This window comes from Pelophylax lessonae (genome assembly GCF_965119305.1).
Source record: "Pelophylax lessonae genome assembly, chromosome: 5".
Classification (NCBI taxonomy): domain Eukaryota; kingdom Metazoa; phylum Chordata; class Amphibia; order Anura; family Ranidae; genus Pelophylax; species Pelophylax lessonae.
In genome coordinates, this window is record NC_138772.1 from 457,393,802 (window position 1) to 457,414,410 (window position 20,609).

Genomic DNA, 20,609 nt, shown 5'->3' on the forward strand with positions numbered 1-20,609 from the left:
TGTGCCGCCTCAGGTGGATCACGCGGTGGCGATTTTGAATAAATCCACTGCGATTCCTGCTGAGGATACCCCGGTGTTCCGGGACCCTATGGACAGGAGATTGGAGTCTCTGGCCCGTCACTCTTATACGGTTGCGGGCTCTATGCTGAAGCCTATTTTTGCTTCCATTATGGCAGCCCAGGCTATTGCCGATTGGACGCAGGTGCTCAGGCGCACTCTGGTGGCTGACTCTGCTTCGCCGTCGACATTGGCTATGGTGGATCGGATTCATCAGGGTGTCATGTATTTGTGTGATGCGGACCTAGATATGGTCCCTTTGGCTGCGCGTCTGCAGAGTGTGGCGGTGTTGAACCGTTGCCTGATCTGGCTGAAATGTTGGTCTGTTGACCAATCTTCTCACAAGACTTTGGCTAATTTGCCTTATGCAGGTTTTCGCCTTTTTGGCGAATCCTTGGATACTCTGATCAAGGGTGTTTCTGGGGGTAAGAGTACTCTTTTGCCCCAGACTCACAAGTCTAAGTTTGTTCGCGGTAAGAAGAATGCTTCGTTTAGACCCTCTCAGGGGTCTTTTCGTGCCTTTCGGTTGCACTATAAGGGTAAGCCCTTCAAGGGACAAGGCTCCCAGAAAAAGCCGTGGGCAGGTAAGCAGAAGTCCGGCCAGTCCGGGTCCGCTGCCCATAACAATGCGGCCTGAAGGGACGCCCTCACCCAGTTCTGGGGTGGGGGGACGTTTGCTCGGTTTTCTTCAACCCTGGCTGGCCCTCGTTCGGGACAGGTGGGTTCAGGAAATCGTTCGATCTGAATACAAGATCGAGTTTCTCTCTCGGCCGGCGGGCAGGTTTTTTCCCTCAAACCTTCAGCTGTCTCCGGAGCGCTTGCGGGATCTGCACCTGGCTGTGCGGGACCTGCGGGCTCAGGGAGTGGTGATTCTGGTGCCTCATCGGGACAGGTTTCGGGGATTCTATTCAAATCTGTTCACTGTGCCCAGAAAGGAGGGCAAGGTACGTCCGATTCTGGACTTGAAAGCTCTGAACCGCTTTGTGCGGGTTCGCAAGTTCCGCATGGAATCCCTGCACTCGGTGGTGGCTGCCCTGGTTCCGGGGGAATTCATGGCCTCCATCGACTTGAAGGATGCGTACCTTCACATCCCCATTTTCGAGGGTCACCAGCAGTACCTTCGATTCGCCATTGCGGAGGATCACTACCAATTCGTGGCGTTGCCCTTTGGTCTCGCCTCGGCTCCGCGGGTTTTCACCAAGGTGCTTGCGCCGGTTCTGGCTTTGTTGAGAGCCCAGGGCATCTCGATCCTGGGGTATCTGGCCGACATTCTGGTTCGGTCTGCGACCAGTCAGGGCCTGGTGAACGACCTGTCCGTCACGATTCAGACTCTGCAAGAGTTCGGTTGGACGATAAATTTTCCAAAGTCGACGCTGTGTCCGTCGGTTCGTCTTCCTTACCTGGGAATGATCCTGAACTCTGTTCAGGCGAAGGTCTTCCTGCCGGAAGACAAGCCCTGGAAGCTTCAGGAAGCAGTCGGGTCCCTCAGGGACGTTCAGTGCTCGTCCCTCCGGACGTGCATGAGGTGTCTGGGACTGATGGTCTCGGCTTTCGAGGCGATACCCTTTGCCCAGTTTCACATGCGGGGTCTCCAAAGGGAGATTCTGGCCAGGTGGGACGGACAACCACAATCTCTGGATCTCCAGTTTTCGTTGAGTCATCGCACCAGAAGGGACCTTCTGTGGTGGCTCCAGTCCCCGGCGGTGTCGGGGGGGCAAGTCTTTTCGTCCTTTGTCGTGGACGGTGATCACCACGGATGCCAGCCTGTGGGGCTGGGGTGGTGTTCTGGGCGTTCTGTCTGCCCAGGGAACTTGGTTGGAGGAGGAGTCCTCCCTTCCTATCAACATTCTGGAATTGCGAGCAATAAATCTCTGCCTTCGGCATTGGTCGGACAGGCTGCAGGGCCGTCCGGTTCGGGTGCAGACGGACAATGCCACAGCGGTGGCCTACATCAACCATCAAGGGGGCACCAGGAGTGCCCGAGCGGCTCGGGAAGTGGCCGACATTCTGTCTTGGGCCGAGACGCACGTCCCGGCGATATCTGCTGTTCACATTCCGGGGGTGGAAAACTGGCAGGCGGATTATCTGAGCCGCCAGACCCTGGACCAGGGAGAATGGTCCCTTCACCCGGATGTCTTTCTGATGTTGTGCGAGAAGTGGGGGTCCCCAGATGTGGACCTGTTCGCGTCTCGTCTGAACAACAAGGTGGAAAGGACGCGCGATCCTCGGGCAGAAGCCTCAGACGCGTTGGTGGCGCCCTGGCATCAGTATCGTCTGATGTATGTCTTTCCACCGATTCAGCTGCTGTCCAGGTTCCTTCGGAGGTTGGTCTCGGAACCGAACACGGTGATTCTGGTGGCACCAGACTGGCCTCGCCGGTCTTGGTACGCAGACCTCGTGAATCTGGCGGTCGACGCTCCATGGCGTCTGCCTCTTCGAGACGATCTCCTGTCTCAAGGGCCGATATTTCATCCTGCTTTACAGTCGCTGGCTTTGACGGCCTGGCTGTTGAAACCCAGATCCTGAAGGATAGGGGTCTCTCCCCTGAGGTCATTCACACTTTGCTTAAGGCTAGAAAGTCCTCTTCGGGGAAGGTTTACTACCGTACTTGGAAGGCCTATTTTGCCTGGTGTGAGGCCAGGGGGTATTCCCCTCGTTCATACTCGGTATCAAGGGTGTTGGCTTTTCTTCAAACGGGCGTGGACCAGCGTTTGGCGTTGGCCACGATTAAGGGTCAGATTTCTGCTCTGGCCGTTCTCTTTCAACGCCCTGTGGCGTCTAATTCTTTAGTTGGCACCTTTGTTCAAGGGGTGCGGCATCTGGTCCCTCCTAGGAGGGAGCCTTTGCCTCCATGGGACTTGAATCTTGTTCTGTCCGTGTTACAACGGGCTCCTTTTGAAAAAATCAGGGAGATCTCGTTGTCTATGTTGTCCAAGAAGGTCGCCTTTTTGGTGGCAATCACCTCGGCTCGCAGGGTGTCGGAGCTGGCTGCCTTGTCCTGCAGATCTCCGTATTTAGTGGTTCACTTGGATAAGGTGGTCTTGCGTCCTAACCCGTCTTTCCTTCCGAAAAGGATTTCGGAATTTCACCTCAATGAGGACATTGTCTTGCCTTCGCTTTGTGCAAAGCCTAAACATCCAAAGGAAGTGGCTTTGCATTCCTTGGATGTTGTTCGGGCGATCAGGGTTTACCTGTCATCGACTGAATCCTTTCGCAAGACGGATTCTCTCTTTGTCCTTCCAGAGGGGCCTCGGAAGGGCATGGCGGCGTCGGCCTCTACCATCGTCAAATGGATCAGGCAGGTCATTGAACAGGCCTATGCTTTGCGGGGGAAAGTTCCTCCCATACCTGTGAAGGCGCACTCTACAAGATCTCGGAGTACGTCTTGGGCCTGTCATCATCGGGCTTCTGTGGCCCAGGTGTGTAAGGCGGCGACTTGGTCGTCCGTTCACACCTTCTCAAAATTCTACAAGGTGGATGTTCAGGCATCGGCAGATGCTTCCTTTGGCCGTAAAGTTCTTAGTGCGGCAGTGCCTTAGGGTTCTTTGTTTGGGTCCTTGGCTGTTGGGGTATTTTTACCCCTAGGTTACTTGTTCTTTCCTGGGTTGTTGCTCCTGTTGAGCAAGTTTTTTTCATGTTGCCCGGTTGGTTTCCTTCCTTTGGTAAGGTTCCTTTCTCTGATGTGGGTATTGCGTTGTTTTGGGCGCAGCTGCTGTTTTCCCACCCCTCATGTCTACACTGCTTTGGGACGTCCCTATTGTGACGAATATGAAGGGGCGGCGACTGTCGGAGGACGTAAGAGAAAACAGAATTTTTGTAAAATCTTACCTGTAAAATTCCTTTCTCTGAGTCCTCCGACAGTCGCCGCCCCCGCCCCTCTTTTGGGGTTTTGTTTATGTTCTCTACTGCTATGCTACTGAAACTGAGGTAGGAATGCAGGAAGCAGGAGGGTATTGACTGAGGGGACCACCCCCTGGGAGTGGGGTATGCTAAAAGCTTTGATATTAACATATTCTGTTGTCTAGCCACTTCTAGGCAAAGGTCAATAACCCTATTGTGACGAATATGAAGGGGCGGCGACTGTCGGAGAACTCAGAGAAAGGAATTTTACAGGTAAGATTTTACAAAAATTCCGTTTTTTTTCGGTTTCGGGCCAAATGCATCCTCGGCACCAAAATTTTAATTTGGTGCACCTCTAATTCCTTCTCCTAAGCAACAATGGGGCACTGTTCTTCCCAGTAAAACCAATGACAGGACATTGTTTACTCCCATTGATGCCAAGGCATTTTCTACTCATGCTGGTCACAATAAACTGGCGCTCTGTTTAGAAAGTATGGAGAGCCCTGCTCTAGAGGGATGGAGGAAGTTTGGGGTAAAGAAGACTTGCCCAGAGATGGACTTTAAATCTGCAATTGGTAAGTTACAGGATAACTGTACTTTTAAATGACTTCCTCTTCCTATATGTATCCCCTCGAAGAAGCAGGGACAGGACTTTCTAAGGTTGCTGGGAGGGGGTTATTTAATCGATAACTGTACTAACCTATACTTCAATGTAGTTGCACAGATTTGAGTCCAAGCCATTTATTTAATTTTTATGTGAAAACCAGTGACCCTGTGCAAGTTGGGCATTGTGTGAGTGCGTGTTACTTTTTCTGACGGTCCTGTATTATTAATGACATAAAGTGGTTTGACATTTCCTGCATCATGATGGGTACCTCAAGCTCTCAGCAGCCTTGTTACATTCAACAACATCTGCAGGTTTCTTTGTTATTTTATATATAATTCTAATATCATCATTTGAACAAGTTTTTTTTTTTTTTTTTAAATCTTTCGTTAATTGATATACACAGCTCCTGATCTTCATAACCATTGGGTTATACTGCCCCCTACAGGAGTAGGACACTAGGCAGAAAAAGAATCTGGCTACGCCTATGGGCAGTCCCAGGGGGTATACTCCCTCCTTCTGCTATAGTTACTCAATTTTTTTCCTGCTTAGTCAAGAGTAAGGACCTAGTTTCTTGCTGGGAAGTTTTTTCTCCTGGTTTTTTTTTTTTTTTTTTCCTGTGAGATCTGCAATTAACCGGCGGACTGGGTGATAGGCTGGATAATCTAGATCCAGTGGTCACCCCAGTCTGGCCAGCGAGCACACGCAGACCTCAGCTCCACGCTAGGTCGGCCGAGACATAGCCCCACTGGACAGGGGCTGGCCTGCTAGTTAAATGCCTCGCGAGGTCGCATACGACCGGTTCTCGGTCCAAGTGGCAGCGTTCCTTTTGGCCAACAGCCCCCCCATTTCGAGTCCTGGTTCCTATTATGGTGAGTAGCTGTCCCCCCTCTCCCCCTGGAGGGTTTTGGGGTGGACGTGGGCCCCTTCTTGGGACGGTCGGAACCCCCGGGTTCCCCCCTTCCTGTCAGGCACCCCCCTTTCATTTGTCCCCCATCCTACCCCCCTCCACTTATGTTGGGGCTGTGTGAGTGGTCTGGTCCACCTCCTGGGGTTGGGGCAGGGCACTATGTTGGCAATGGGGGCCGGGGGGGGGTGTGCGCCACCTGGGACTGATCGGCTGTGTGTGGGGGGGGGTTGTACCCTGTGAGGGCTCCTGCCATGGCCCCCGTTCTGCCTGGGCCTGTCCTTGAGGCCTAGGGATCCTTCCTGGGAGGCCGATATTTCTGTAGCCTGTGTGTTCTAAGCAAGGCGGCCATTTTGCATTGGTTTGCTATTGAAAATGGCTGCGGCCATGACAGTGGAGCCCTGTGGGTGGTGATTTCGGTGGTGGGAGCCCCTCCTCATCCCCTGGTGCTGACTCATGGATGTTTTCACTTCCTGATTGCTGCGCTTAGAGTGCAGATTTTACTGCTGGCTGCAAGTGCCTGTTTCTGCTGGGTGGTGAGTCTGGTGGGGTCCTCTCCCTCTCTGCTGAGGATCGCTTGGTGCTTTGTGCCTGGTAACCAGGTGGTGCTGCCAGCGCGGTGGGGGTTGTCCCTTTGCAGTGTTTTACACTTTTTGTGGGATCCCCCTGGTTACTCATGGAGTCTTTGGAGCACATCTCCCCCCCCCCCCCCCCGGATACCCTCTCTGAGGCTACAGGGCCCAACCATCCATCGATGCACTGACGGCGGTCCTGGAGCCCTTTGTGTCCCAAGTGGAGGTGGGTTTCAGGCTTAGCCTTTACGCTGTGACCTGGAGGGAGTACAGCTCCCCCCTGCCTTTGCTGAGCTGGCGGACCAGTTGGTCCAGGGGCTGCAGTTTTTCTGTGATGCCTCTTTCTGTGATGACTCCCCTAGTGGCTCAGCTCTCTGTTTAGGCAGTGGTCCTTTGGTCCGTCTTTTGGCTCAAATGCTGGTCTGCTGACCAGACTTCTAAAAAGGCCTTTACTAATCTCCCCTTTCAAGGAGATCGCCTGTTTGGGGGCTACGCTGGATGACATCATTAAAGGTCTCACAGGGCGAAAGAGTACTTTTCTTCTGCAGGCTGCTAAAGGGCAAGGAACCTCGTCATAGATGTGGACCCTCCTTGGATCATAAGAAGTTTTTTCGTCCCTCAGGTTTGACTGACAAGGACTCAAAGCCTTTCAGGGCCTACTCTGGAGGATCCAAACTGACCTGGTCTGGCAAGCCCAGAACGGGCTTCTCCAGACCCGCAGACTTTGCTCCTTCATGATGGTGCGGCCTCACCCGTATTGGGGGTGGGGGGACGTCTTCGTTGGTTTCTGGACCCGTGGGCTTCCCTAGTACAAGACAAGTGGGTCCACGAAGTCAACAAGATCTGTTGCTTCAAGGGGTGACTGTCCATTTTCAAGGTTTTTACTCAAACCTGTTTACAGTTCCCAGGAAGGAATATGCAGGGTGCATCCAATTCTGGACCTCAAGGCGCTGGACTGCTTTGTGTGGGTGCAGAAGTTCAGGATGGGGTCCATTCGCATGGTGGTGGCATCCCTGCATCGGGGATTTTCTTGCCTCTAGTGATGCCTCAAGGATGCTCACCTTCATATTCCAATATGTGCCGGTCACCAGCGCGTCCTCCACTTTGCCGTAGGAGAAGAGCATTATCAGTTTGTAGCGTTACCCTTTGGTCTTGCCTCGGGTCCTCACAAAAGTGTTAGTCCCTGTGCTAACATTGTTACGACAACAGGAGATTGCAGTACTGGGCTACTTGGACGACCTCCTTCTGCGACTTCTTCTGCTCTGGTGGAAAACCTGGAAATAATCATACAACCTCTGCGGGAGTTCGACTGGATTCTGAATTTTCAGAAGTCTGCTCTGGTTCAGTCTACAAAGCTGGACTATCTGAGTCTGACTCTGGACTCGGCCTTAGCCAGAGTGCTCCTTCCTCTGGACAAACTCCAGAAATTGCAGGCTGCAATTCGCTCCTGCTGTCCAGCAGATGGTCATCCCTCCGGACTTGCATGCGGGTGCTGGGCCTGATGGTGTCTACCTTCGAGGTGGTTCCGTTTGCACAGTTCCATACGAGGTCCCTGAAAAGGGAGATTCTGGGATAAGACTCCGCAGTCTCTGGACAATCAGATCCGGCTGAGCCGGGGCACGAAGGAGTCCCTGATATGGTGGCTTCGTTCTCCCGCGCTTCGTCAGGGCAAATCCTTCCTCCCCTTGTATTGGACAGTGATCACCATGGATGCCAGCCTTTCCGGCTGGGGAGGCAGCCTTAGCAAACATTCTGCTCAGGGGATCTGGACACCGGAAGAGTCCAGACAATCGATCAACGTCTTAGAACTCTAAGCGACCAGACTGTGTCTGGACCATTGGACGGATCGTCTTTAGGGATGTCCAGTGTGCATTCAATTGGACAATGCCACGGCCGTGGCTTATGTCAATCACCAGGGGGGCACAGAAGTGTCCTGGTCTGGAGGTAGCCGGCATTCTAAGGTGGGCAGAACGGTTTGTTCCAGCCCTCCCCGCCAGACACATTCCTGGGGGGGGAACATTGGCAGACAGATTACCTCAGTCGGCAGGCGTTGGACCATGGGGAGTAGTCCCTTCATTCATAGGTGTTTCATCAGTTGTGTCTAAGGTGGGGCATCCCCGAGGTGGATCTGTTGGCGTCTCGGCTCATTAGAAAGGTGCAGAGTTTTGTGGATCGGCCACGGGATCCTCTAGTGGATGCCACAGATGCGCTGGTGGCCCCATGGGGTCAGTATCGTCTGATCTACGCCTTTCCTCGTCTCAAGCTTCTACCAAGACTTCTACGCAGGATCGAGGCAGAAGGGATTCCGGTCATCTTAGTGGCTCCAGATTGGCCTCCCCGATCCTCGGTACGCAGATCTGGTGCGGCTGGTCTCTTCCTCTCAGGGTGGATCTGCTGTCCCAGGGACCAATCCTTCATCATGCTTTACAGTTGCTGGCTTTGACGGTGCTAAAGGATAGAGGTTTATCTGTGTCGGTGATTCCTACACTGTTAAAAGCTAGGAAATCTACTTCTAGGAAAATCTGCCATCGTACGTGGAAGACCTACATTGCATGGTGTTGAGTCTCTTGAGGTTCATCCTCGGTGGCTTGGATCTTGACCTTCTTTCAACGGGAGGGGGGGTTGGTGTTAAACAGAACTTCGCCTTGAGTACCATCAAGGGCCAGATGTCGGCTTTGGCGGTCTTCTTCCAACGACCCTTGGCCACACACTCCCTGGTGCCTACCTTTCTTCAGGGTGTCCGACATTTCCTTCCTCCAGTGCGGTCTCCATTGCCGCCTCGGGACCTCGACTTGGTGCTTTCGGTCCTCCAGAAGCCCCCCTTTGAGGGTCTTTGGGAGATTCCCTTACGCTGTCTCAGAAGGTGCCTTTTTTGGTGGCTATTACCTCTTCCCGCAGGGTGTCAGAACTGTCGGCCTTATCCTGTTATTCACCTTACCAGGTGATTCACAGAGTTAAGGTGGTTCTTCACCCCGTCCGTCGTTCCTCCCAAAGGTTGTCTGATTTCCATTTGCATGAAGACATTGTGTTGCCTTCCTTGTGTTGCAGGCCTAAACATCCGAATAAAATTGTCTTGCATGCCTTGGATGTGGTCCGGGCAATTAGGATGTACCTGGCAGCTATAGAGTCTTTTAGGAACGCAGACTCGCTTATGGGCCCCTGAAAGAGTCTTTTGAAAGCCACTTCTTGTGGTAGAGAATTCCACAATCTTGTAAAGCCCTAACAGTAAAGAACCCCCCCCCCCCTTGTCTGAGGTTAAAACGCTTGTCCTCTAATCGCATTGTATGCCCTAGAGTCCTCATGCAATCCTTGCGACTGAATAGCTTTTTTTCTATGCCGAGATTACCATTGAGGTATTTATAAATTGCCTTCATGTCCCCTCTCAGGTGTCTCTTCTGCAGGGAGAATAAATCAAGCGATTGCAGACGCTCTTCATAATTAAGGTCCTCCAATCCCCTAATTAGTTTAGTTGCCCTTCTCTGGACTCTCTCCAGCTCCAACACATCCCTCCTGAGGACTGGCGACCAAAACTGGACAGAATACTCCAGATGTGGTCGGACCACAGTTTTATAAAGTGGTAGGATTATAGTTTTATCTCTGGAATACATCCCTTTCTTTATGCATGCTAATATTCTGCTGGCTTTGGCATCTGTCGCTTGACATTGCATGCTATTGCCTAGTCTATCCTCTACCAGGACAGTTATTCAGGCCTATTCCATCAAGGGTCAGGTTCCTCCTTTCCCTGTCAAGGTGCACTCTACTTGGGTGCTTAATGCCACCTGGGCCTTCTGTCATCAGGTGTCAGTGATGCAGGTTTGCAAGGTGGCCTCCTGGTCGTCAGTGCACACTTCACAAAGTTCTATAAAGTGGGTGTGTTAGCATCTGCGAATGCTTTCTTTGGCTGCAAGGTTTTTGCAGGCTGCTGTTTAGAGGATCTGGTCCTCTTTGAGTGTGTATTGTTTTTTTTTAAGTGAGCTCCAGTTGTTTTGGTTGAGCTCCTTTGCCTGGTTGGCTACTGTTTAGCCTTGGGAATTTTTTTGCTGTTCCCACCCCTCATGTTTAACACTGTTTTGGGATGTCCCATTGGTTTTGAACATCAGGGGCTGTGTCCGTCAATGAACGAAAGAGAAAATGGAATTTTTGACCTACCGTAAAATCCATTTCTCTAATCTTCATTGACGGACACAGCACCTACCCCTTAGTGGAGTTGTAATTCTTCTGCCACTGCTTATAACAAAACTAAGTACCCATATCAAAGAGAGGTAGTATACCCCCTGGGACTGCCCAGTTGCATAGCCAGATTATTTTTCCGCCTAGTGTCCTACTCCTGTAGGGGACCGTGTAACCCAATGGTTCTGAAGATCGGGAGATGTGTCCTTTAATGAACATCAGAGAAATGGATTTTACGGTAAATCAAGAAATCCCATTTTTTTTGTTTTTGTTTTCTGAAATACTCAGTCTAGTTCATTAACACTTAAAATGTTACTAAAGGTAACTTTTTTTTTTTTTTTTTTTCTTCATTTTTGAGTAAGAGAGGCAGTTTTCTTTACCATCTGTGTCCTATTGGGGAGATTTCCTGTCACTTCCTGTTCCGTAGCCAAAACAGAAAGTGAGAGGAAATCCCTTCAAAGCGAGGGAATCCCTTTGTTACACCAAGATCATCAACACTAGTGTCCCCACTGGAAAATTTCCCCTCTATTCCTGTTCTGATGTTCACCTAAAATGTGGGATATTATTTTACTAACGGAGACACAGACAGCTATAAAGATTTTCGGGTGGTTTAATCCCTCTCCCCTCTATCCTAAACTTAAAAAAAAAAAGTTTTGCCTTTAGTTAGTTATACTTTAAAGTGGTTGTAAAGCCTCAAGGTTTCTATACATTAAGGTGAAAGTTTCTGTGCTGCAGCTCCCCCCAGACCCCCCCCCCCCTTTTTCTTACCTGAGCCTGATCTGATCCAGGGATCAGGGATGTGCATGAGCGAAGTGGCTCAAGCCACTTTCTCTCTCTTTTCATTGGACAGATTGATAGCAGCGGGAGCCATTGGCTCCCACTGCTGTCAATCAAATCCAGTGACACGGGAGCGGCGGGCAGGGCCGAGTCCTGCTGTCTTTGTCAATGGACGCAGCAGGGGGACTCGGGAACGAGCCCGCACGGGTCCCCCAGGGAAAGCAGCTTTCTGTGGGGGCATCTGATGAAGAGGAGGGCCTGGAGCATCGTCTGGGCACCCCAGAAGAAGAAGATCGGGGCTGCTCTGTGAAAAATGATTGCACAGAGCAGGTGAGTATAGGCATGCTTGTTATTTTTCTTTAAAAAAAATAGAAGATTTACAAACACTTTAATTTCATCTGAATATACCGTAGCTCACAAACTGACAGCAATTAGATCTTATGCTGTGGTTTAGTGTTCAGCCTCTTACATATAAAATTGGCTACTTGATTACTTTCCTGCTATTGTATATAAATCATGTACATTTTAAAAACATTGTTTTTTTTTTTTTTTTGGCAGAAAAAACATGTTCCGATTTGCCAAAAAGCAGCTATTAAAAAAAGGAAAACATTTGACTCCAGCAGACAGCGAGCCGAGGGAACAGAAATTGCAGTTGTCAAGCCAGTAAAACCACGGGTAAGTGACTTCATATAGGAATAATTAATGGATCCAAACCCACAACCAAAAAGTAATATATTGCAGCTTACCTATCTTTAGATGTGGTTTCTACATTTGTTTTCTTCTTTTACGTTTTCTTTCCTTTTCACCCGGTAATTCTGTCCATAACATACTTTCTGATTAAGGGTGTCAACACTCACTCACTAACTCACTATACTATACAATACTATACTATACTATACTATACTATACTATACTATATTATACTATACGTTTGGAAGAGCAGTTTTGTCACCCCAGGACAGGGCTACAAAACACTTCTCCAACTCCTCAATTCCATAGCAGAAAGGAAGGTGTTTCGTAACTCAGAGGTGAACTAGGCAGGGTTAAATCCTAAGTTTATGTTTAAAAATATCAGCACAATGGCTATTGTGTTCCTTGTGCTTCTGTGTCCTGGTTTAGAAGAAAGTGTCCTTCTCCGATACCCCCACCCCTACTGCAGCAATCTTTTGACGAAGCCCTGAGAGGTACTCTTCAAGAGTGCCAACTATGCCGCCTATTCCACCCAGCTCCTCCGTTCATATAAGCCGTAGCACAGCTTCTATGATTGGAGGATGGATAGATAATTTAGAGGTCCCTCCCCTCTATTCATAAATCCTGTTTCATTCATAGAGACGGTAGTACAACTTCTATATCCATACTACCTTGTATTAACATTTCAGGCTGGTGGTGGTGATGTAATGGTGTGGGATATTTTCTTGGCACACTTTGGGGCCCTTCGTACCAATTGAGCATCGTTTAAATGCCACGGCCTACCTGAGTATTGTTGCTGACCATGTCCATCCCGTTATGACTACAGTGTACCCATCTTCTGATGGCTCCTTCCAGCAGGATAATGCACCATGTCACAAAGCTCAAATCATCTCCCCACTGGTTTCTTAAACATGACAATGAGATCACTGTACTCCAATGGCCTCCACAGTCACCAGATTTCGATCCAATAAAGCACATTTGGGTTGTGGTGGAACGGGAGAGTCCCATCATGGATGTGCAGCCGACAAATCTGCAGTAACTGCGTGATGCTATCATGTCAATATGGACCAAAATCTCTGAGGAATGTTTCCAATACCTTGTTGAATCTATGCCATGAAGAATTAGGGCAGTTCTGAGAGCAAAAAGGGGTTCCAACCCAGTACTAGCGAGGTGTACCTAATTCAGTGGCCAGTGAGTGTATATTTACCAAGGGTTTGTCTGAATACCATCCACTACTATTAGTGGTTAGTGAAGTTACTAATTTCAATTTTACAAATTTTATGGTAACATACTTTTATTATAACCTTGTGTAAATCCACGCTAGATAAAAAGTGAATAAAAATGAAAGACCGCTGCTAGCACAGGGCAACAGATACCAACCTACTCCAAATATTTCAAACAAGGTGCAGCGCTTATCAAAAACACTCAAAACAATCATTGAATGCAGAAAAAAAACGAATTGTATACACAAAAAAATAAGTGAATAACTTTTAATAACACTTTGGTTTTGAGGGAATTGTTATGTTGCCATTCAGCTGACCCATTCAGACTGTATCATGTTGGATGTAGCAGCGCTGTCAATTTTCTATTTTTTTTTTCTAGCCAGAACCTCCAAAGAAGGCATCCAACTGGAGGAGAAAGCATGAAGACTTCATTGCTACTATTCGAGCTGCTAAAGGACTTGACAAAATCATAAAGGAAGGTGGAGAACTTCCACCTCCACCCCCACCTTTATATGATCCAGGTAAGGAACCTACAGACTTCCTCCTTAGAAGACTAATGGGCCATACACACTATACAATTTTCTGAGGACTTTTTCCTTTAGACTTGCCAAAACCATATAATAAGAGGTCAAACCTAAACACTTTCAATTTGTATGCAATCTGGCAGGCCCTTTCACTACATAGAAAAGGTAAATCTGAAGGAAATCTAACCACAAAAGTTGGATAGTGTGTATCCAGCTTTACAGACTTCCTCCTTAAAAGACTTACAGACTTCCTCCTTAGAAGACTTACAGACTTCCTCCTTAGAAGACTTACAGACTTCCTCCTTGGAAGACTTACAGACTTCCTCCTTAGAAGACTTACAGACTTCCTCCTTGGAAGACTTACAGACTTCCTCCTTGGAAGACTTACAGACTTCCTCCTTAGAAGACTTACAGACTTCCTCCTTAGAAGACTTACAGACTTCCTCCTTGGAAGACTTACAGACTTCCTCCTTGGAAGACTTACAGACTTCCTCCTTGGAAGACTTACAGACTTCCTCCTTGGAAGACTTACAGACTTCCTCCTTGGAAGACTTACAGACTTCCTCCTTGGAAGACTTACAGACTTCCTCCTTGGAAGACTTACAGACTTCCTCCTTGGAAGACTTACAGACTTCCTCCTTGGAAGACTTACAGACTTCCTCCTTGGAAGACTTACAGAGCATAGGGAAGGGTTACCACCCCTTGTTTTCCTGTCTGTGCCCCTGTCCAGAAGATTTCACCTCACTATCTGTCCCTGTGACAACTGAATTTTGAAAATTTTGGGTTGTCATGGAAAAAAGGATTGGTGATAAAGCTTCAGTAGAGACATCTTTTTTCCATGAGAACAGGAGTGAATTTGCCTTCCTAGGGGTAGATTTCCTCTCGCTTCCTGTTGTCTCCCTCCGTTTGTGAGTATAAGTTGTATGCAAGTCAGATGCATGTATCTCTGGGACTGCCTGTAGTGTTAGAGGTAACGTTGTCCTTTAAATCGAATTGGTTCTTATGGGATTGCGCATGTCAATCTGAATTGCTCTATTGTTTTATTGATCAACCTTCTGTGTAGCTAAAACAATTGCCAACCAGCCGCCATAGTTATACAGTGGCAGGTCGGCTCTGTTAGACAAAATGACGTATATTTACGTCGCTTCGGGTAGCAGTTAGTTTGGGCGTGCACGCACCAATTGGCTAGAGGGGGAGCCAATCAGCGGGTCTGGCGGCTGCGATGTCCGCTGGGCACCCGCGATCGCTCGCCATTGAGACAGAACAGCAGTTTGCTGATGTAAACCAGGCAGACCGCTGTTCTTTCAGAGATGAACATGGGATTCCTGAGTTCCTCCTATTTAGGAACACAGGTCACTGTGTTGATTCCATAAGCTCAGCCCCCTCACAGTTAAAAAACACCCCCTAGGCATACATGTAACCCTTTGATCGCCCCTGGTGTTTACCCCTTCCCTGCCAGTGTCATTAGTACAGTAACAGTGCATATTTTTAGCACTGATTACTGTAGTAATGTCACTGGTCTCCCAAAAGTGTCAAAAATGGTATTTAGGTGTCCAATCTGTCCACCGCAATGTCGCAGTCCCATTGAAAATCGCTGATCGCCACCATTACTTGTAAAAATAAATAAAAATGACATAAATTTTTTCCCTAGTTTGTTGGTGCCACTTTTGAACAAACCAATCAATATACAATTATTGGGATTTTTTTTTTTTACCAAAAATATGTAGCAGAATACAAATTGGCCTAAAATGATGAAAAAAATAGATTTTTTTTTTTTTTATTGGGAAGGTTTTATAGCAGAAAGTAAAAATATTGTTTTTTTTTCAGAATGGTCGCCCTTTTTTTGTTTCTAAGCACAACAAATAAAAATCGCACAGGTGATCAAATACCACCAAAAGAAAGCTCTGTGGGGAAAAAAGGATATCACTTTTATTTGGGTACAGCGTCGCACCACCGCACAATTGTCAGTTAAAGTAACGCAGAGCCTATCGCAAAAAATGGCGTGGACATTAAGCGGGGTAAAACCTTAAGTGGTTAAAGAAATGTTTAGAACTGGTTCCCTTTAATTAGTCTTATCCACCTTAATGGGACAAACCTGCTATATCATGCATAAAGTGTAAAGTGTTGTTATGCATATTTTATTGGAAGAATATGTGTGAGTTTCTTGTTTACTCTTTAAGTGGAGCTCCACCCAAAAGGGGAAGCTCTGCTTATTTATCTCCTTCCCCCTCCACTGCCACATTTGCCACCTTTTCGATGGGGGAGCAGGTTCCTGTTTTTGACAGGTACCCTCTTCCACTTCTGGCTGATCTCGCCACAGTGAAGTCATCCGGAAGATCAGCTCCCTTCTCCTTCCTCCGCCGCCGGGCCATTCATAAAGCACAGTGCGCTTCGCGCATGCTTAGTAGGGAACCGGCTGTACCGGCTGCCGGCTTCACCTTCCCGAGGTGGCAGCACCGATTGAAAAATCGGCTCTTGGGTGAGGACACCGTGGGATTCCTGGACAGGTAAGTGACCAAATATTAAAAGTCAACAGCTATAGTATTCGAAGCTGCTGACTTTTATTTTTTTCTGAAGAAGCCTGGAGCTCCTCTTTAGGACAATCTTTTAATAGAAACTGACATTGCATGTTTTTTTATTATTTGATCTAGATTATGTCCAGTGCCCGTTCTGTCAGAGGAGGTTTAATGAGAACGCGGCTGACAGGCACATCAGCTTCTGCAAAGAACAAGCTGCTCGCATAACCAATAAAGGCAAATTAGGTGGAGATGTGAAAGCAAAAGCGATTCCACGGGCTCAGGTAATTAAATTTTGTTTTTGAATTTGAAAGAAAAGGCTGCAGTGTCATTGTCCTGTCTTGTTACCAAATGCATCTCTATGGTCACTTTTTACTTGTTAACTTCTTCATGACCAGAGGATATTGAAGCCTAGATACCCAAGCCACATTTTGAAGCATTAACTTGACAATGACTTTCTGACTAATTTATATAGCTATATGTCATATTTATTTTTTTTTATATACTTTAGTCAGAACTTGTTGTAATAGGTCACTTTAGGCTGGCCCATTCTGCAGGTATAACTATGTAAAACATTACAAATAAGTGCCTATACTGTTTATAATCCAGTAATTCCCTGTCTCACTCTGCTCTGTACATGCTCATTTGCTCTCTTTTATTGTCACTGTGCCTTAAATCAGAGCCACTAGAGGCAGATCAGCTGGCAGCTTTAGGATTTACTGTTGCTGAGGGGAGAAGAAAGCAACAGGAATAACAGACTGTTCTGTGGGAACACAGAATGGGGGGGGGGGGGAGAAAAGAAAAGCAGGAGAGGTGACAGGACAAACACTGCTGCCAGGGAGACACAAAAGAGTTAAACTTACAAGGGCCCTGTCTTATCTTATTTCCCTGATTCTCTCTCCTTTCTCCCTCATGGGCAGTCTGGGAATTTCAGTACTGTAAAGCTTCTGTCAGCCTTCCCCTCTAGCTAAGCCAAGGTGTACAGTCAAGACTGGAAATGCACACATTTTATGTATAGAAAGTGACATACAGTTTTTGAGACCAAGGAGAGAGGGAGAGTTTCAAATAAAGTGACTGCGCTGGCCTTCAATAGTGGCAAGAAGAAACAGGAACAATGCTGGAGAATATTTACAGCACACACTCATTTTGGTAGCATAATTATCAATGTGGAATGTATGTTCTTTTGTTAAAGAACATTAATTGTTATTAAACTATTCTGAATAAAGTTCTGCCCATGCACATACAGCTCACACAAACAAGGTGGATGGAGAAATCTCCCTATTGTGACATTGTATTCTGACAGCAGGACCCGTCTCTGTCAGAGTACACTGATTTGGCTGCAGCAATTGATTAAATAGCCACAATGTGTTTAATCGAGTCTTCATAATCAGGGGCGTACCTACAGGGGTCGCAATTGCGACCCAGCCCTTGCTCCAGAGGGCCCGTGCAGCTCCCCTGTACACCTGCATAGGAGAGGAGGCATATAGAGGAACTGATGCCCTATATTTTCTCCTGCAGCCGCTGAATGCCCGCTTCTCCTTCTCCCTCTCTCCCTCCTGCAGGCATTTAGCGACTACAGGAGGAAATGGAGGACATCAGTTCCTTTATTTGCCACCTCTCCTATCCAGGCCCTGCTGCCAGATGTGCGTGCAGTTTCCAGCTTGTCACGCCTCGGGAGCTCCCGCACCACCTCCCTGCTGTGTTCTGCATTTATTCATCCAGAGCCCGAAATCCATAGTGCTCAGCACACTGTGAGGGAGACCCAGAGGAAACGGGGTGGGGGGCAGAGGGAGAGCCATGATGGTCCAGAAGTGCAGGAGAGGAACTGACAGTGGCTGCCTGGGACAGTGACAGCAGGCAGGAGCCAGGTATGTTAATAGCCATGTCCCTGACCCGTCTGGCCGCATCATCCATTCACAGTCATTTGTGAGTGGAAAAACTACAAGGTCTGATAGCCTTTGCAGGTGTCAGCTTGTAGTTTTAAATAAACTACTATGGAGCGGTGGAGCGCCGTGGTAATTCATTCACTCTTCCTGTAAGATTGTATGCCTGTACGGGATGTATGGGGAAGCAGTAGAGCTGCACGATTCTGGATAAAATGAGAATCACGATTTTTTTGCTTAGCATAAAGATCACGATTCTCGGCGTAACATCATCTTTCACATCATACAAAAAAATTGAGCTAACTTTACTGTTTGTTTTTTTTTTAATTTATTGAAGTGTGTTTTTCCCAAAAAAATTGCGTTTGAAAGACCACTGCGAGAATTCAGTGTGAAATAAAATATTTCAATGACCGCCATTTTATTCTCTAGAGTCTCTGCTAAAAAAAAATACAGATTTTAACTTGTAAGCAACATGTGTCAGAAAAAGGCTTAGTCTTTAATTGGTAACTGACCTCTATTGCAGAAGTTCATCCCTTTGATCTCTAAAAAAACAGAAGATACAATGTTTCTTTTTCTACACATGTTGTTGATAAATACTGTCTGCTGTTTTTTTTTTTTTTTTTTGACAGCTGTGAGCAGGGAACAGCTCTGCACTAGTTACATAAATCATGGAAATGCCAGATAAAGATCGTGAGGGGGGTTGGATCGATATCCCGATTTTATTTATTTATTTATTTTAACGATTGATTGCGCAGCTTTAGGAAGCAAAGACACTGGCAGATCTGCTGGAGACCTGCTTAGCACCAGTGACCTGCTGATCGCTGGTGGTGCAATCTTTTACAGGCTCCATTTTTTTACCTGCAAATATGTGCATTTATTATTTTTTTTCTAAAAAGGGAATTTGTACTTTAAACCATAAATACATCTTGCACTCTGCTTCCTAAAAATGCAGAATTTTTAGGCATACATGTGTTTTTTTTTTTGTTTTTTTGTGTGTGTGTTTTTATTTTTATTTTTTCATTAATGTAAATGCATAAAAACCAGTAAAAAAAAACTGTATTTTTACATGCATACGCCACAACCCCTGGATTATAATATAGCTAGAAAAATGTTTACGCGTATGTGTGCATACGTGCATATACGTACAAGCATGTTCAAATATGTGCAAGTTCTATACAGCCCATCCGCCATGTTTTTTCTGCCAGGAATGTCTGATATTCCTATATCAGTACAGTGTGCAATTACTCTTATTTATGGAATGTTTAATTGCAATATATTTGCCACACTTTGGAAGCTGCCGGATTTCCATATACATACCTGTATCTGTATGAACGTCAGAGTGAACATCAACAGCCTGTGAAAAGATAAGATGTTAAAAAAGGCAAATTCCTCTATAATTCTCCACTCTAACCAAAACTAGAAAGAAAGCTTTGCCTTTAGTTAAGCAAGGTACTGAATCTATTTTGTGACAATGGTGATTTTCCAGTACCAGTTTTGTTAGAAAGGAGTTGCTTAAATGACTTCATCTACCCATTGTTCTATTTCTAGGACTGCTGTCGGTATGTATTTAACAATTGTGTGTAACCATTTCTTTTAGTTCAAGGCCCCTGCTCTTAAGAAGACTAATTCCCCTGCGTCTGTGTCCGCAACAAATTCTCGTTTGCCACAACCACCTAATATTGGTAAAACTGCTTCAGGTATGAGTACTATATGCATACAAATTACCAACATGACAGTTATACATGGGGAACTGTTAGCGCCTTTCCCTCCTGGTTCACATTCAGTAAATCAGAATATTCAGTTCAGGATATTGGGAGTGCCTGGTGTTGCTATCAACATGTTGGTCATTAGGTTGCTATGAATAGTTTAGGACAACTTTTTGATTCAGTGCTCTGAACTATAGATCTAGAACCACCAGAGAGGGTGGACCTCCACTCTCTTAGGCCAGAGTACCTAGGTCCTAGGCCAGTGATGGCGAACCTTGGCACCCCAGATGTTTTGGAACTACATTTCCCATGATGCTCAACTACACTGCAGAGTGCATGAGCATCATGGTAAATGTAGTTCCAAAACATCTGGGGTGCCAAGGTTTGCCATCACTGTACCTAGGCCATTGCATTGTATGGGTGTGGTTTCACTATGGGGTTGAAATACTAAAACTGGAGAGTGCAAAATCTGGTGCTGCTCTGCATAGAAACCAATCGGCTTCCATTTTTTTTTTTTTTGTCAAGGCTTAAAGAGTAACCCCACTTTTATTGAGGAAATAACATTCTCCTCTGTGTGATCTATGTACATTACAAGGATTTTGACAAACTTTTTGCAGATTCATTCCTTTTATTATTCTGAAGAAATGTAAAAAAGAGTTTTTATGCAGCGCTAAAAAGGTAATTAACAATGGCAGTCCATAATGAAGAGGGAGTGAAGATAAGACCTCGCACCAGCTTCAGTGTGAGTGGAAACACACCACACTACAGTGACACTCCAATCTCCCTATTGGACAAAGGAAAAAAGCAGGCAGCAAAGGTAAAAAGCGGCTCTCAAGAGTAGTAAATTCCAACAACATATACATAAAAAGTGCAGAGCTAAATAGAAGTATATATGATTGTGATGAAACAACAATAATCAAAACAATATCATAAATAATGAGTCCATAATCGTGAAATATGGTGAACAAATGTGGAAGACATCGAAGTGAAGCTGAAATGTTCAGGTATCCAAACTTATCAGTGAAGATAAATCCAGCACCAAAGTGAGAGGCAAATGCGCTCACCAGATGGTATGGACCCAGATACCTTACAGTAGGTGGGTCATACAGGCTAGAAATTCCTCCACGGGGCAAAAGATCG

The 20,609-nt window shown here is 46.7% G+C and overlaps 1 protein-coding gene across 2 annotated transcripts in view; it reads left to right on the top strand.

Annotated features, from left to right (window-relative positions):
* Positions 1-20,609, top strand: part of ZC2HC1A (zinc finger C2HC-type containing 1A) — a 175,601-nt gene that overhangs the window by 46,881 nt on the left and 108,111 nt on the right. For both annotated transcript variants that reach the window (XM_082257498.1, XM_082257499.1), the window contains exons 3-6: positions 11,486-11,602; positions 13,220-13,361; positions 16,016-16,164; positions 19,361-19,460. In XM_082257498.1, the coding sequence (XP_082113624.1) occupies positions 11,486-11,602; positions 13,220-13,361; positions 16,016-16,164; positions 19,361-19,460 (508 nt within the window). The remainder of the gene's footprint in view (positions 1-11,485; positions 11,603-13,219; positions 13,362-16,015; positions 16,165-19,360; positions 19,461-20,609) is intronic.